The sequence below is a fragment of the Bubalus kerabau genome, chromosome 20, assembly GCF_029407905.1.
Source record: "Bubalus kerabau isolate K-KA32 ecotype Philippines breed swamp buffalo chromosome 20, PCC_UOA_SB_1v2, whole genome shotgun sequence".
NCBI lineage: Eukaryota > Metazoa > Chordata > Mammalia > Artiodactyla > Bovidae > Bubalus > Bubalus kerabau.
In genome coordinates this window covers 44653279-44670122 of record NC_073643.1, presented here as the reverse complement: position 1 = coordinate 44670122, position 16844 = coordinate 44653279, and the positions used below count along the sequence as shown (strand labels likewise).

General features: G+C 45.5%; 1 protein-coding gene across 11 annotated transcripts in view; it reads left to right on the top strand.

The window, feature by feature from the left end:
* The window catches only part of PXK (PX domain containing serine/threonine kinase like), an 81781-nt gene that overhangs the window by 57634 nt on the left and 7303 nt on the right, over positions 1 to 16844 (top strand). For 5 of the 11 annotated variants that reach the window (XM_055557514.1, XM_055557518.1, XM_055557524.1 and 2 more), the window contains 5 exons: positions 1599 to 1647; positions 5883 to 5960; positions 6496 to 6582; positions 7027 to 7096; positions 10305 to 10367. In XM_055557514.1, the coding sequence (XP_055413489.1) occupies positions 1599 to 1647; positions 5883 to 5960; positions 6496 to 6582; positions 7027 to 7096; positions 10305 to 10367 (347 nt within the window). The remainder of the gene's footprint in view (positions 1 to 1598; positions 1648 to 5882; positions 5961 to 6495; positions 6583 to 7026; positions 7097 to 10304; positions 10368 to 16844) is intronic. The other 6 variants (XM_055557516.1, XM_055557519.1, XM_055557526.1 and 3 more) reach the window with 2 other exon arrangements.

The following is a 16844-nucleotide window of genomic DNA, read 5'->3' as shown; positions in this document are numbered from 1 at the left end:
CGCAGAGTCTATTTCGTGCTCTGAGATGTACCCAGTGCTCTGTGAGCAGATGTATTCGGGAAACAATTACATGAGGAAATGAGGCAGGACAAAAAAAAAGTACATACCACCCGAGTTCAGGGGAGGCGGTGATAACTTCAGATTCCTGTGTCCCAGTGGGTCTGTTCCAGTCCGAGGCCCTAGGGAGGATGCGCTGTACAGAGCAGCCCAAGCCCCTGCCCTGGAATGTGACTTTTCAATGTTTCACTGACACTGGGGCATGCCTCTGTGAACCAGGCAAAATCAGCAATAGTGCAAACGTGGGAAAATTATTCTTGTCATTTTCACCATTCACTTGTAGAACACATGCCTTTGTAGTTAGGAAACGGCCTCTATCCACGTCAGTTTACTTGGGTTTGTATTTGCACCCCCTGCTCCAAAGCGCTTACATTTTCCTCCCAGCCTTCCAGTTCTAAAGTGAATCCAATTTTTTTTTTTTCTTCACTTAAGTCTTTCTACCCTGTGGGCTTCAGCCTGGGATAGCATTTGGCGAGGTGTGAATTCTGCTCAGTTAAAAATGTGTTGTCTGGGAAGTAAGTGGACCCCTTGGCCTTGAAGGGGAGAGTTTTGTTTCTACCTCTAGGCTGCCCAGGGAGTGCTGTGGGGAAACGTTAACCCTGTCTCTTCTACTTGAGATGTAGTTACCCTTTTGCAAAAGTGGGGGCAGTTCAAGGAAAGACTTACACGCCGAACCATTTGGGCAGTGCCCAAACAACCATTTAGTCAGAACTGTTTAGAATTCCTCACACTATTCTTTTTAATAGCATACTTTCAAGGAGAGAATTGATATTCTCCAAAAGCTGCTATTTCTTCTTAAGAGAGCATAAGAAGCACTACTTATTATTTTCTCTTGTTGGATTCCAATCAAAACAATTCCTTTTTACTTACTCACACATTTTTATTATATTGAGCTCTAGAATAAATTTTATCCTCCTCTGGGACCAAAAAAAAAAAAAAGGAAAATCAATCATTCTGTTTAGAAATATCTGCTGCATATATTAATTGCAGTATAATATAAATAATGGGTTCTGTGGTGGGTGGCTCAGGGGTAAAAAATCTGCCTGCAGTCCTGGGGCCCCAGGTTTGGAAGGAAATGGCAACCCACTCCAGTATTTTTGCCTGGGAAATCTCATGGACAGAGGAGCCTGTTGGGCTACAGTCCATGAGGCCACAGAGTTGGGACAAGTCTGAGTGACTAACACTTTGACTTTTCATAACCATAATAAGTAACTTGCAAATTTCTTTTCAAAATGTGAATTAATTTACATGAGAAGACTGTTGCCACTCAGTGGGGAAGTCACCTTCCCTACAAAACTGACCCAGCCCTCCTGCTGAGCTCGGAAATAATGGGGAGTTGGGGTTTCTGGAGGTCACTGTGGGTGGCCTGGAAACTCCTTTGAGTTTATTGATAAACCTGAGGTGGTAGGTTGGACCGGGGCTGGGGGACAACGTGGGGGTTCAGGGGGACTTGATGGGCTAAAAATGTCTCATTCTGCTGTGGTTCTGTTCTGAAAGTACACCTTGTTTAAGAAAGATATTTCTGTGTCTTTTCTTTACAGATTATTCAGTGATGTTCTGCTTACAACTTCCGAAAAGCCACAGTTTAAGGTAAAACAAATTATATCATTTCTTGGTTTGTGTCATGAATGTTTTCTTAGAAAGTTAGTTTTTTATTCAATAAAGAGAAGATACAATATTTATAATAGATGTAGAGTGGGAAAACACATGCTTAAGAGTGTTTTTATTGATTTTGGGGGACCTAAGTGAGGACAGTAGCTGGGGGACAGCCTCTCTCACAGCTCTAAGGAACGACTGTGAAGAGGCATGGGAGCAGCCAGGATATGTATGAACTTTTTGCTGGAAAAACCACTTGTAGTCAAGCATAAAAAGATTGCTGCTAATCACAAAAGACAAACATCTCCAGTTAATGATTTTAATCGCTTTTTTTTGGTATGAAAGATGCAGGAATCTGGGGTCATTGAAAATTTTCCTTAGGTGTGCATCTTAACTCTCTAGGGTCTGCTTTCCTGTTTTTCTCCACCCTGAGTTCTTATACCCCCAACCCCCAGGGGTGGGCAGTTGCAGTGGGTTGCAGCTTAATCCTTGAGGAAGAGGAATGGCCAGCAACATTTTTCATTTTACATAAAGAAAAATTGAAAATAATCTAAATGTTTTACAATCTTGAAGTAGTTTAATAATTTACAGTTCATGGATTGAGTGTGTTTTATCTAATGAAAGTGAAATTTACGAAGACATTCCAGTAGCATGGAAAGTGATTATTATTTGGGCTAAGGGAGGAAAGCAGAATATAAAATACAGTGTGTAGGGACTTCCCTGACAGTCCATCGGTTATGGGTCTGCACTTCCAATTCAGGGGCACAGGTTCGATCCCTGGCTGGGAAATTAAGATCCCGCATGCTGTGTGGTATGGCCAAAACAAAAATAGTGTGAAAAAATACTTCCGTCTAGAATAAGGGCTGGAAGCAAGTATCCTGGGAAGTAGCCATGCTATGCAGTGTTGTGGAAACAGCAGGAGATTTAGAGCTCCCCAAAACCAAGTTGATGCCTTACTTTGCTTTGGTGATAGCCTCTAATCACCTCCCAAAGGTTCCATGACATTTGACTCTTTGGACCAGGTCGTTTTTTTACTGCTGGGGCTACGCTGTGCATTGTGGGATGTTGAGCAGCACCCTGGCCTGTGACCCCACTAGAGGGGAGTGGTATTCCTTTTCCACCTCCACATTGTGTGGCAATAAAAACTGCCTCCAGACGTTACCAGCTGTCCCCTAGAGAGGGGAGGAGGGCAAGATCACCCCATTTGAAAGCCGCTGATGTATGGGCAAAGACCTGTTCTGTGGGTCTATGTTTACTCGTGTAGAGTTGGTGAGTAAAACCAGACTGCTGTCAGTGGACAACTGAGGTGATCCGGAACACCCAGTACAGGGCTGGGCCCCTCAGCGCTCACTTTTAGCATTGTTTTGGATAGTAGTGTGTTGCGAGTATGCTCAGTCATGTCCGACTCTTTGCAGCCATTTGGACTGGAGCTCTCTAGACCCCTTTGTCCATGGGATTTCCAAGGCAAGAATACTGGAATGGGTTGCCGCTCCCTTCTCCAGGGGATCTTCCTGACCCAGGAATTGAGGCTGCGTCTCCTGCATTTCAGGCAGATTCTTTACCACTGAGCCAAAGGAAAACCTTTGGGTGGTAGAATGAAGGGTAATTCTCTTTCTCCTTTCTACAGTCCCCCCAAACCCATAATCTTACAATGAAATTAAATTTACTGGGAAAAAAGAAAGAAAACACCAAACAAGGTGGTGTCTGAAGATTTTATAGGCAAGGGAGAGGCTTTCTGCTGTCCTGTTTTGCCAGTTAGAAGGGGCTTCCCTGGTGGCTCAGATGGTAAAGAATCCACCTACAGTGCAGGAGACCTGGATTTGATCCCTGAGTTGGGAAGATCCCCTGGAGGAGGGCATGGCTACCCACTCTAGTATTCTTGCCTGAAGAATCCCCATGGACAGAGGAGCCTGGTGGGCTAGTCCATAGGATTGCAGATAGTCAGACATGACTGAGTGACTACGAACAGCACACAGCAGAAAGAATAGCTTCTTTGGATCTGAAGTTGGAGCGAAGGAAAAACTTTGGAATTCATGTCTTTTTTACAGAAGCTCTTTAGGAAATGCATTCAGCCTTGTAAATATACTCTCCTCAAGTCTAGTAGTCCAGCCCAGGGGTTATCATTAGCCCTTCTTCTTCCCCCAAGCCAGCGAGTCTGTGGCAAAGATACTGTGATCTTAAAAACCATGTTAATCTCTTGTGTGTCTGTTTTCTTTCTGGAAATATATACAAGAGACTGGTGATGTTGGTTGTCTCCATGGAGGGGGACTAGGTGGGATGCTTTTTTCTGTGGATATACCCTTTTTATGCCTACTGAGTTTTGAACCATATCACTGCATAGTACCTACTCAAAGCTTTTTTAAAGTTAAATTTTTAGAAGAATTTTTTGTTCTTGTTCAGTAGCTAAGTCATGTCTGACTCTTTTGCAACCCCATGGACTGCAGTATGCCAGGTTCCTCTGTCCTTCACTATCTCCTGGAGTTTGCTCAAATTCATGTTCACTGAGTTGGTGGTGCCAACCAACCATCTTATCCTCTGTTGCCCACTTTTCCTCCTGACCTCAATCTTTCCCAGCGTCAGGGTCTTTTCCAGTAAATCACCTCTTTGCATCAGGTGGCCAAAGTATTGGGAGCTTCAGCTTCAACATCAGTCCTTCCAATGAATATTCAGGTTTGACTTCTTTTAGGATTGACTGGTTTGATCTTGCAGTCCAAACGACTCTCAAGGTCTTCAGCACTGCAATTTGAAAGCATCAGTTCTCTGGCACTCAGCCGTCTGTATGGTCCAACTCTCATATCCGTACATGACTACTGGAAAAACCATGGCTTTGACTATATAGACCTTTGTTGGCAAAGTGATGTCTCTGCTTTTTAATATACTGTCTAGGTTTGTCGTAGCTTTCCTTCCAAAGAGCAGGTGTCTTTTAATTTCCTGGCTGCAGTCACCATCCACAGTGCTTTGGAGCCCAAGAAAAAAAATCTGTCACTGCTTTAAACTTTTCCTCTTGTATTTACCATAAAGTGATGGGACAGGATGCCAAGATATTAGTTTTTTGAATGTTGAATTTTAAGCCAGCTTTTTCATTCTCCTTTTTCACTGTCATCAAGAGGCTCTTTAGTTCCTCTTCATTTTTGCCATTGGAGTGGTATCATCCACATATCTGAGATTGTTGATATTTCTTTTGGCAATCTTGATTCCAGCTTGTGTTTCATCCAGCCTGGCATTTCACATGATGTACTCTGCATGTAAGTTAAAATAAGCAGGGTAACACTGTACAGCTTTGTTGTACTCCTTTCCCAATTTTGAACCAGTCCATTGTTTTGTGTCTGGTTCTAACTCTTGCTCCTTGACCCCCATATAGGTTTCTCAGGATTCAGGTAAGATGGACTGGTATTCTCATCTCTTTAAGAATTTTCCACATTTTTTGTGATCCACACAGTCAAAGGCTTTAATGTAGTCAATGAAGCAGAAGCAGATGTTTTTCTGGCATTCCCTTGCTTTTTCTATAATCTAACAAATGTTGGCAATTTGATCTCTGGTTCCCTTGCCTTTTCTAAATGCAGCTTGTACATCTGGAAGTTCTCGGTTCATGTACTGCTAACACCTAGCTTGAAGGATTTGAGAATAACCTTACTGGCATGTGAAATGAGCACAATTGTGCAGTACTTTGAACATTCTTGGGCATTGCCCTCCTTTGGGATTCGAATGAAAACTGACCTTTTCCAGTCCTGTAGCCAACGCTGAGTTTTCCAAATTTGCTTGCATATTGAGTGCAGCACTTTCACAGCACCACCTTCTAGGTTGTCTCTTCGTTCCATAGGTCTGTGTGTCTTTATGCCAGTATCACACTCTTTTCTGTAGCTTTGCAATAGGTTTTTGATATAAATTTATTTATTTGCAATAGATTTTTGAAATCAGGGAGTGTGAGGCCTTAGGTTCTAACCTTCAAGATCGTTTAGGTAATTTGGGATCCCTTGAGAATTGACACACTTGAAATATCCATCATGTTTATATGTTCATTTAGTAATATACTTCTTGCTGAAAAATGCCAATGAGATGAGTGGGTTGGGATAGCAAGAGTGGGCAGGATAGGAGTGAAGTGGACAGCTTGTAAGTGATTTCCTTCCAGGAATCCTCCTTGATGAGCAGCCATTTCTTCGTTCAAACCACGACTCGAGAGAATCTCCGGCCAGTTTCCTCTGTAGATTATGTACTTTCTCTTTTTTCAGATCCCCACAAAGTTAAAAGAGGCATTGAGAATTGCCAAAGAATGTATAGAAAAGAGACTGATTGAAGAACAGAAACAGGTAAACTGCTAATAGTTCCTCTTTGCCTTTTGGTGTTTTAGCATCCCCATCCTCTGCTGTGGTGATCACAGTGATTTACTTTTAACTGATCGTTCATTCCATAAACATGTCTTGCGTACTTGATCTGGACCGGGCTCTGTGTTCAGTGCTGTGAGACAACTGAACACTTCACAGTCCTACCTGCAGAGAGCTCAGCCTATGGCAGAAACAAACGTGTTCACAAAGGATGGTCGCTCTTTATGACAGGGCAGACTGGGTGGTTGGGGGGGTCATACATGTTTCATACTCTGATGGTTCTGGGGGCCACACTCATTTTCTCTGAGAGGAAAAGGCATGTAAGGACCTGGGGGTGCAGAGGGAACAGTCTTCATCTGCTGGCATACTCTTCTCCCCGGCATCCAGACCCAGTGTGGAGGCAGACAGGCTGAGCACGGAAAGCATTTTCATCCAGATAATTTGATTTGGCGAAACATGGTAGAAATTTTCATTAGCGTAGGATATGCTTACATTTGTGGTGACCTGTGGTCTCTTAAAGATCCACCAGCATCGAAGACTGACGAGAGCTCAGTGTCACCATGGATCTGAAGAAGAAAGGAAAAGGAGGAAGATTTTAGCTCGAAAGGTAAGCCTGATGTCTGTGTGAATTCTTTGTTGTGAATGCTTGACTCCACGTGAAGAAAGTTCTAGGTCAGTGATGTGCATTTAGTTCATGACAGATCTCTGTGCTATATCTTTCTGAAAGCTTAAACTTTACAGATGGCTGGTTAGCTGCTTCTCAACAAAAACCATATAGTAGTGTCAGCAGAGAAATGGACCATAGAATTTCCTGGCTTGCTGGGCTGATGATGGCCTTACTGTAATTGTGGGGAAGGGTTGGCCTGAGATTGTAAACTCAGCATTCTTGGTTTTTATTTCTCTCTTTAGTTTTGGCTTGTGGCTTCTTCACTGTTATGAGGCCCAATATGACCTTGTGTGTAGCTAGTTTATAACTCTGTGCCTAGAAAATGTTTTTATTCTGGTATGTTCATTCTTTGCTTCCTCCCCCCTTTCTTTTATTTTTTTAAAGAAGTCAAAACGATCTGCTGTTGAAAATAATGAAGAGCATTCAGCAAAATACAGCAACTCCAATAATTCAGGTAACTGATTATAGGTTATAGTGGGGCCTGGGTCCCAAAGATTAGGACCAGGAGTCTAGGTTCTTGGGTTCTTCTTACTGTATATAGCACAGGGAACTGTGCTGAATGCTTTGTAGCAGCCTGGATGAGAGGGGAAATTGGGGGAGAATGGTGTATGTATGGCTGAGTCACTTTGCTGTCCACCTGAAGCTTTTATAACATTGTTAATTTGGCTATACCCCAATATAAAATAAAAAGTAAAAAAAAAAATAAAGTTCCTAGGTTCTACTAGGCGGTGTGGTGACAAATGCAGAAAACAAAAGAACTCTGTTCCCAGGGAAGAGTTGCCATAGCATTGAAAGTCTCACAGGACTCATGTACTAGAAGGGACTTCAGAGCTTAACGGGCAACGAGCCTCTTCACCAATCACAGGACTCGATCTATCAAAATGAGCATCAGCCCTGGAATAAAACCCCACCCAGTAATGCAGTGCAAGGCCTCCTGCTTATCAGGAGGGGCTACACTAACTGAAATGGCCCTAACCCTGCCCTCCGCTCTTTCCTCACATGGCAGAAGGGCACGCCCTCCTCCATTAAGGAAAGGTCTCCCCAGTGTGCGGGGATCGCAAAAGGAACATTCCAGAAGGGCGAGCAAGGCACAGAGAGCACTGTCCCTGCCCCACCCAGCTGGCTTTGGGCCTTCATGTCCCCATCTCTGGAGATCAGATCAAGGGACCCCCTGGGACCTTGCAGTTCTTCTGCCTTTTGAGTCTGTGAAGTGGAGTTCCACATAGAGAAGGGAAGGTTTCATCCTCATAGGTGCAGCTTTGGCTCAGCCCTGGAGGCCAAAGGAAGGGGATTTTTTTTTGTTTTTTTTAGGTTGAGGGATAGTTGCACATACTTCCAGTCAGGATAAGGACCCAGTAGAGACAGAGAACCTGAATATGCAAAAGAGAGAATGATTGTTGAGGGAGGCAAGGTGAGAGGGTGCTGGTAGGCCACGGAGTTAGGATCAAGAGCCCAGCTCTCAGTCTCAGCCTTGGAGAAAACCCATGCATCCTTTCCTGGTGTCAGGAGTAAGTGGAGTAGGTGAAGAGGCAGAGGCATTTGAAGTGGAAGGGAAAGAGGAAATTGAGGGTGTTCACAGACCATGCCTTCTCAGACCTTTTCAGGGAAGTCAGTGAGGAAGACATCTGCCAGGGGCAAGAGAAGAAGTGAGGGGTGTGCTAGACCTAAAGGCTGGGCTGGCCACCGCCAGAGGATGCAGGCTGTGTAGGTAGAGCTGGAAGAGTTGGGGTGGGAGAAGATTCTAGGCTCCGGGAGGGTGGAAACTATGCTAGCACCACTGCTTGGAGAGTCAAGCCAGAAAAGGGCTCAGGGGGAGCTAGCAGGGAAGAGAAGGAGCCCCTGGAGGTCTGTGTGAGGACCAGGGCTGGCTTCCTGGGGATGGAGGCTGGGAGAGGAGGAAGGGGCTGGAGGCTATTGTGGCTGGTGCATAATTTCAGAGTTGGAGGTCTGTTTTCTCATGGCTGATGGAATGGACATGGGCCAGTCATTTTCATCATTAGCCTGAGACTTGAGTCTTCAGTCAGCCTGTCACACTGGCAGACACTCTGTCCGATGTCTGCTTCTTTATAAAGTGGAGAAAGCCTGGCTCAGTGTCTCCACCTGCCTGCTTGCAGGGCTCTATGCCAGATGCATAGGGGCTTCCCTCATAGCTCAGTTGGTAAAGAATCCACCTGCAATGCAGGAGACCCCGGTTCGATTCCTGGGTCGGGAAGATCCGCTGGAGAAGGGCTAGGCTACCCACTCCGGTATTCTTGGGCTTCCCTTGTGGCTTAGCTGGTAAAGAATCTGCCTGCAATGTGGGAGACCTGGGTTCGATCCCTGGGTTGGGAAGATCCCCTAGAAAAGGGAAAGGCTACCCAGCCCAGTATTCTGGCCTGGGGAATCCCATGGGCTGTATAGTCCTTGGGGTCACAAAGAGTCGGACACGACTGAGTGACTTTCACTTCACTTCACTTATGCCAGATGCAGCCAGGTGGGAGGCTAAGGACTCCAAGACACCACCTCAAGGAGTTTAGGAAAGCCAGGAAGCTGTTGATAGAAATGTATAGATCATCTCCAGACCCCACTGAGTCACAAATGCAAACCTCCCCTTTAAAACCCATGTTTGCACTATAAGCAGTGTCATATCACAGTGGGCTGGATTTTGCCATCTTTTTCAGTAAAACGCCTCCCATGTTTTATAGGAGGTGAGAGAATATTGCAAATAGTGGAAAGGGATTCAGCCGGGGGGAGGGATGGTTTAATTAGGACGTTTCTCCTTGTGCTCAGTGTCTGTGATGTGGATGACGGGAGAGCTGGTGGTAGGAGGCGCCCCCAGGGCAGGTGGTGGCCTCAAAGGGGCGCGGTCTCAGTTACCTGCAGGGAGCTCTGGTAGTCCTTCGCTAGGACGTCCATGTGAGGGAAGGGGCTTGTGTGGGCTATTCTATTTGTTCACTGGGCTACTTCCAGGTTAAGTCAGAAGGGTGTATTCTGGGGATTTCTGAGCAGTGGAAGTGATGCTGGGGAATTTGGGAATATTTGAAATATAACAATGTTACTAGGTCCAGGAAAAGCATACAACCTATGGGAATATGCACCTTATTTTGTAATAAATGCACCTTATTTTGTAAAAAAAATGTATTTGCTGAACTTCAGGTAAGAAAAAGCCTGGGAAATCCACACACTGAGGAGGCTGATCCTATCCAGTTCCGTGTGCCTGCTGGTAAAACGGCACTCCACAGGGAGCATTGCTGGGTGGGTGCGCTGGAGAACTCTCGCTTCCTTTGAAGAGGCCTCCACCAGAGTGCCCTGTGCCCCTCCGTCACCTGTTCTGCTGTGGCTCTCTCATTTGTCGTTCATTACCCCAGGATAGGGGTTGGGTCCACAAGAGAGGCTGTAGCTAATTGCATAAACTGTTGGATGGCACAAAGCTGATTTCAAACCAGGCAGGCTGTGGGGAGCAGTGGGAGGCAGCGAGGCCTGGGGAAGGAGACGTGCCCTGCACTGCGGTGGACGCCTGCAGTCGTGAGTCCAGTCCCTGCACTCTTTCCCGCCTGCCTTTTCCCACCAGTCCACACGTGAGCCAAGTGCAGAGGCTCAGACAGTGGTGGGTCCCAGCTCAGGCCACATTCCAGATGTCTTTCTTTGGTCCCCATGAGGGTTTTCTCTGTTTTCTCTCTTAGCAGGATCTGGGGCCAGCTCACCTCTCACATCCCCGTCCTCGCCAACTCCACCCTCCACAGCAGGTCAGTGACAAGGCAGAGTGACCTGCCTGCCTCCCTTTCTGCACCAGTGGGGAGAAGAGTGGGGCTCTTGCTCTTCGTGCCTTGGCTCAGACGTTTGAGGTGTTAGAAGGGACCATCCTCCTCCAGAGAAACCAGTGGGGGTGCAGATCAGCAGTGTCACTTGGGAGAAACGAGGGTCTCGATTTCCAAACTCAGATTTCAAGGGAAACGGAATAGTTGGTTTTAGGGCCACTCACCCACCCCCTACCTCCAGCTTGCTCTCTTTGCTGTAAAGCCTCATGCAGGCTCCTTAGATCAGACCCTGTCTTGGTATAGGCTCAGGCTGAACAAAACAACTGCGCTGCTGCCCAGAGGCCCTGTCCTGCCAGGACTCTCTCCTCAGGGAGCCCAGCCACACTGCTGGCTTTGTCACAGAGCGCAACTGGTGAAATGCCCGCCTAGGAGTGAAATACCCATGGAGCTTCTGATTTCCTGATAACCATCTGTGCTCTGTTCTGCTCTGCATTTCATCATCTGACTACTTTTCTGTGGCTAGCCAACCTTTGTTTCACTTTTCTGACTTAAATCAGGTTTCTTGGAGTCTTTTGAAAAAAATTGTAGAGAGTTCCCCCCCCTCCCCCCCCAACCCGGGAATAACCTCTAAATGTGTGCAGTGGCCTCATAACGCTATCTTTTTTCTTTTTTTTGGAACTAATATCTCTCTCCTAACCACTTTGCAAGCCCCATAAAAATGCTTTGGGGTACCAGGATCTCCTTTCACTCCTTAACTGAACCAGATGTTCTAGATGTCAGAGGAACTGGTTCTACCACTCAGAGCTTGCCGGCTGTGTTTGGAGGAGTCTCTGCAGCCATTGGAAGGGAGAGTGGGCTGGGGTTGATTTATGAGTTGACAATACCATACTCATTAAGGCTTAAAGTGGTGCCCACCAGCTACCAAGAGCATTACCCAACCCCTCTCAAATGCTTCTAACAGACCTTCCAAAAAGAAAAAAATAAAAAGATGACCATCAAATGTAAGGGGGCTGGTTTGAAGGGCTTACATCTGGCTGTCAGGTGTCTTGACCATGGAGGCTGGTTACTTGTGGTTTGCTGTGGAGTGTTCTGGGGCCAGGGTTTATTTTAATAAAAGTGCCTGTCTCATGGAGACATAATATCCTATTTCCTATCTGACTTTGTCAGCAGATTTTACAAGAAGGCCCCCACGTATTGATCCATACAGAAAGTAGACTTCTTCTCTGTCTTTTGTAGAGGTGACCTCTATAGGCTGATCAGAAATTTTTGGAGAGCCACTGCCCACGATCATGTTGAGCCATTTTCTAGATGAGAGGATGGATATTGATTTCACACTGCTTAGACATATTAAGGAAATAGGAGAGAACTAATAGTGAGAATCCATGAAGCCTCCTTTGAGAAGTGAGGTGTCTGCTTAGAAGTGCAGACCACCTTGCTGTGTGCATTCGAGGTGGGCAGTTACCTGCCAGTTCTCATTTTTAAATACCTTGGAGAATTCAGTCCGTTTGGATTATTTTCGATGAATCCTCTAATCTGAGTTCTCAGTTCTGATACAGTAGCTGGTTTGCATGAAATGAGGCAACTTTTAGAATGAGAAGAAAAAGAGGAATCTTTTGTAATTAGAATCAATGTTGGAATAAACTTCATCTGAGGTGAGAGGGAACAGTCGGGAATATAGTTCCATGTCCTGAAGGGTAGTCACAAGTATTCAGAGGGAAACACATGTGAGGCCCCAAGCACAATGCCTGGCAGAGATGAGAGGTGCCCAGCAGGTGTTGGCGCTCTCTTTTCCTCTATGTTCTTTAATGTTTTATTGATGAAATGATTGACTCAGCCCCAGAGACTATACTCTGACCTCTGCTGGGCATTTATCGTTAATGCGACTCATAAAAATAATAACTGGCATTTGCCTATCAACCTAGCATTTAAGGCCCCAAGCAAGCCACCCACAGGGAGTTTATTCATTCAGCTACTTTTGATGCATTTATCCAGAGCCTGAAGTATGCTTGGCACTGTGCTAATAAGTCCTGGGTCACAGAGATGAGCACGCAGACAAGGCCCAACTGAGTGGCCTGGCATTGCCAGCACCTCTCAGGAGCTCCAGAATGATAGATACTGATCAAGCAAATGCTTTCCTCAGGTCCCGCCCATGGTAACTTCCTCCCCCAATAGTTCTTCTTAAATAGAGAATCTCCTCCTGAAAAAAACTACCAACAAAGCAGCATCTCGAACTTCTGTACTGCACAAGGCCGCATAGGTGGTACCGTCATGCTACCGTTCCCAAGGGAAATGCTCCACAAATGCTGGGGAAGATGGAGAAACTCTATACGCAAAAACAAGACTGGGAGCTGACTGTGGCTCAGATCGTGAACTCCTTACTGCGAAATTCAGACAGATTGAAGAAAGTAGGGAAACTAGACCATTCAGGTATGACCTAAATCAAGTCCTTTACAATTTTACAGTGGAAGTGAGAAATAGATGCAAGGGATTAGATCTGATAGACAGGGTGCCTGAAAAACTATGGACGGAGGTTCGTGACATTATACAGGCGGCAGTGATCAAGACCATCCCCAACAAAAAGAAATGCAAAAAGGCAAAATGGTTGTCTGAGGAGGCCTTACAAATAGCTGAGAAAAGGAGAAAAGCTAAAGGCAAAGGATAAAAAGGAAAGATATATCCATCTGAATGCAGACTTCCAAAGAATAGCAGAAAAAGATAAGAAAGCCTTCCTAAGTGATCAATGCAAAAAATAGAGGAAAACAATAGAATGGGAAAGACTAGAGATCTCTTCAAGAAAATGAGAGATACCAAGGGAACATTTCAGGCAAAGATGGGCTGTATATTGTCACCCTGCTTATTTAACTTATACGCAGAGTACATCATGCGAAATGCTGGGCTGGATGAAACACACTGGGATCAAGATTCCTGGGAGAAATATCAATAACCTCAGATATGCAGATGATACCACCCTTATGGCAGAAAGTGAAGAGGAACTAAAGAGCCTCTTGATGAAAGTGAAAGAGGAGAGTGAAAAAGCTGGGTTAAAACTCAACATTTAAAAAACTAAAATCATGGCATCTGGTCCCATCACTTCATGACAAATAGATGGGGAAACAGTGGAAACAGTGAACAGACTTTATTTTCTTGGGCTCCAAAATCACTGCAGATGGTGATTGCAGCCATGAAATTAAAAGACACTTGCTCCTTGGAAGAAACGCTATGACCAATGTAGACAGCGTATTAAAAAGCAGGCACTTTGTTACTTTGCTGACAAAGATCTGTCTAGTCAAAGCTATGGTTTTTCCAGTAGTCATGTATGGATGTGAGAGTTGGACCATAAAAAAGCTGATCATCGAAGAATTGATGCTTTTGAACTGTGGTGTTGGAGAAGAGTCTTGAGAGTCCTTTGCAAGGAGATTTAACCTGTCCATCCTAAAGGAAATCAGTCCTGAATATTCATTGGAAGGGCTGATGCTGAAGCTGAAGCTCCAATACTTTGGCCACCTGATGTGAAGAACTGACTCATTGGAAAAGACCCTGATGCTGGGCAAGATTGAAGGTGGGAGGAGAAGGGGACAACAGAAGATGAGATGGTTGGATGGCATCACCGACCCGATGGACATGTGTTTGAGCAAGCTCTGGGAGTTGGTGATGGACAGGGAAGCCTGCAGTCCATGGGGTCACAGAGAGTCGGACATGACTGAGCGAGTGAACTGAACTGGACTGGGTGAGGGCAAGGCTTTCAGCCTACTCGCCGCCTGGGCAGCCCTTACTTAGACTGGTCCTTTCCCTTTCAGGACAGGCGGCCAGGCTTCTCACTGGGCTCATCTCTCTTGCCGCCTCTCTGCACTCCACCTGTCTTATTGCTGGAATCACAATGTACTCCAATTTATGTCTTTACTTCTAGGCCACATTTATGCTGTATCTGGGAACTAAGTCAAGCATATCTTCTGGCTTTATAATATGCGATTTTCTCAAGAAATGAAGGAAGAGTCTTCATTTTCAAGGGCTAGCTTTGAAAAGGAATTCCTGCTGAAGGTAGCATCTCAAACACAGCTCCATCTGGGAGCCCTTGAGATCTACATCTTGGCCTGCAGAACGTAAACTTGAGGGTCACCACTCTGTAGTTCTAGATAGAACCTTGGAGAAGACACTTGACCTCCCTGGGCTTCAGATTTCAAAATCAAGTGAGGCCCCACAGGGCTCCTGGGCATGGAGCCCCTGTTGTCCCTTGTTTCTTGTAGGCAGGACACCAGCCTGCATGAGTTTCAAAGGGTAGAGTTGCTAATCAAGGGAGGAGCATCCAGAAACCTGCTGAGACGAGATTAAGCCCTGCACACACCTAAATCTTGTCAGGGACCCCACCCTTAGACTCTTGTTACAAACCCCCTCACCAAATCCCCCTGGGGGTAGAGATACATAGTTTTTCAAGGCAGGAGCCCTCTGTGTTACCTGTGCCTGGCAAATTAATAAGGCTGTCCTTTTCTGCTTTCACCCAGAGAGGTTTGATTTACTTTGATTTAGCCCGGGCGTACAGAGAGGCAGAGCTTTCACATCAGCTTTCCGTTTGTAAACAAAGATAGCAACAGTGCCTCTCTAGTGGATTTACTCTGAGGATCCAGAGAGTCCCGGGCCTAAGAGGTTAGAACAGCACCTGATACACAGTCCGTCCTCAGGGCACTGTGAGTTACTGGGAGACCTTGAATAAGTCGATTTCTGGGTTTGGGTTGTTGTTTATTTGCTCAGGCACGTCTGACTTTTTTTTGACCCCATGGACTACAGCCCGCCAGGCTTCTCTGTGCGGGGGATTTCTCAGGCAAAAATAATGGAGTTGGTAGCCATTTCCTTCTCCAGGGGATCTTCCCGACCCAGGGATTGAACCCTAGTCTCCTTCTTGACAGGAGGATTCTTTTGGGTTAAAAAGGCAAAAGGGAGAGGGTTAGAGGAGCCCATCTCAGTTCTTTCTAATCAAGTATCCTCTAAACCCACTGTTTGCTGGAAAATAACATCATTTGTACCAGTGGCTCAGCGGGTAAACAATCCTCCTGTAATGAAGGAGATACAGGAGACATGGGTTGGATCCCTGGGTCAGGAAGATCCCCTGAAGACGGAAATGGCAACCCACTCCAGTATTCTTGCCTGGGGAATTCCATGCACAGAGGAGCCTGGCAGGCTACAGTCCGTGGGTTCATAAAGACACAGCTGAGCACACACACACCTACATAAACCCACTGTGGACCCACCCCTGGCAGTTTGCTCAGCAATAGATCAGTTGAGGCAAGATCAGTTTGACAGCATTGACTTTCTTCCTGAAATCATCAGTTTTAAAAGCATTTGTGGTAACTAAGGGTGGTTTTAAGCTCAGTTACTTTCAGGACAGGGCAGGAGAGACAGGTGTTTCTAAGCAAAGGAGTCTTACTCTCCTGAGTCCTTTCCAGCATTTGTGTAAGGACTGGGGCCTCTCCTGTTTCTCTCTGAACCTCCCTGCCCAGGGCCTTTTCTTGAAATCCTTACCAGACTGATGGGAGAAAGAGTAGAAAGATTTCCTTAAGTTTGTTGGTAGTTCTATTGGGTAGGGTGGAATTCTCTAAAGCCTTTTTTTTTTCCTCCCCAGTGAGAACATTCCTGCACTTTCTTTTTTCTAAAGGATAGGTTTCCTGCCTCTGGAAGGCCATTCTTTCAAGAACTTTGAGATGCTTTATTCTGGCTGGTTTCTGGGTCAGTGTCACCAGCTAGTGTTTACACTCTGTTCATGGAGCTGAGTGGTTTAGAAGGTCCTGATTTACATGCAGATATTTGCTCCTACTTTCCCTTTGGGAGGAGACAGGCCTGCTGTCTTGCTCTTGTGTGTGTGTGTTTTTAAAAAGATTTGCCAAAAAAACCCAAAAGATTTGCAATAGAGTATAAAGAGTATTTGGGGAAATCTTAAGTAAGCAGGAAACCCAAATTATTATTGTTGTTAATAATCATATTTCACATGTTTTGAGTGCTTATTTTGTCATAGGCATGTTCTAGGAGATTTATAGTTACTGTTTTATTTAATCCTCATGAATACCTTCCTATCCAAGGAGCAGGGATTATACTTACAGCTCCATTTCACAGACAAAGACATTGAGGCTCTAGTGGACCTTGACTCAAGTCACACAAGTGGGAGATACTGGAGCCAGGATTCAGTCTTGGTTTCTGTCCCTGTTCATCTCCCTGATTTCTCCTGAGCACCTGCTCTCTTGGTGCACTGCAGGGCCTGTGCTGCTAAAAGCTGTGCTTGGCTGGTTTGGTAAGAGCTCTGAAAGTAGCCCCAGGCTTGGGACGTAGCTCCACCACTTGCTGGGTGACCTTGCACAAGTAATTTCCATTCTTTGAAGCTGTCTTTTAAGAGAATTCCTGGTCTTTATGAGGTAGATAATGTACACAGGGCTTGATAAGCAAGAAAGTACTGTGAAGTTAAGCTGTGAATACCTTGCA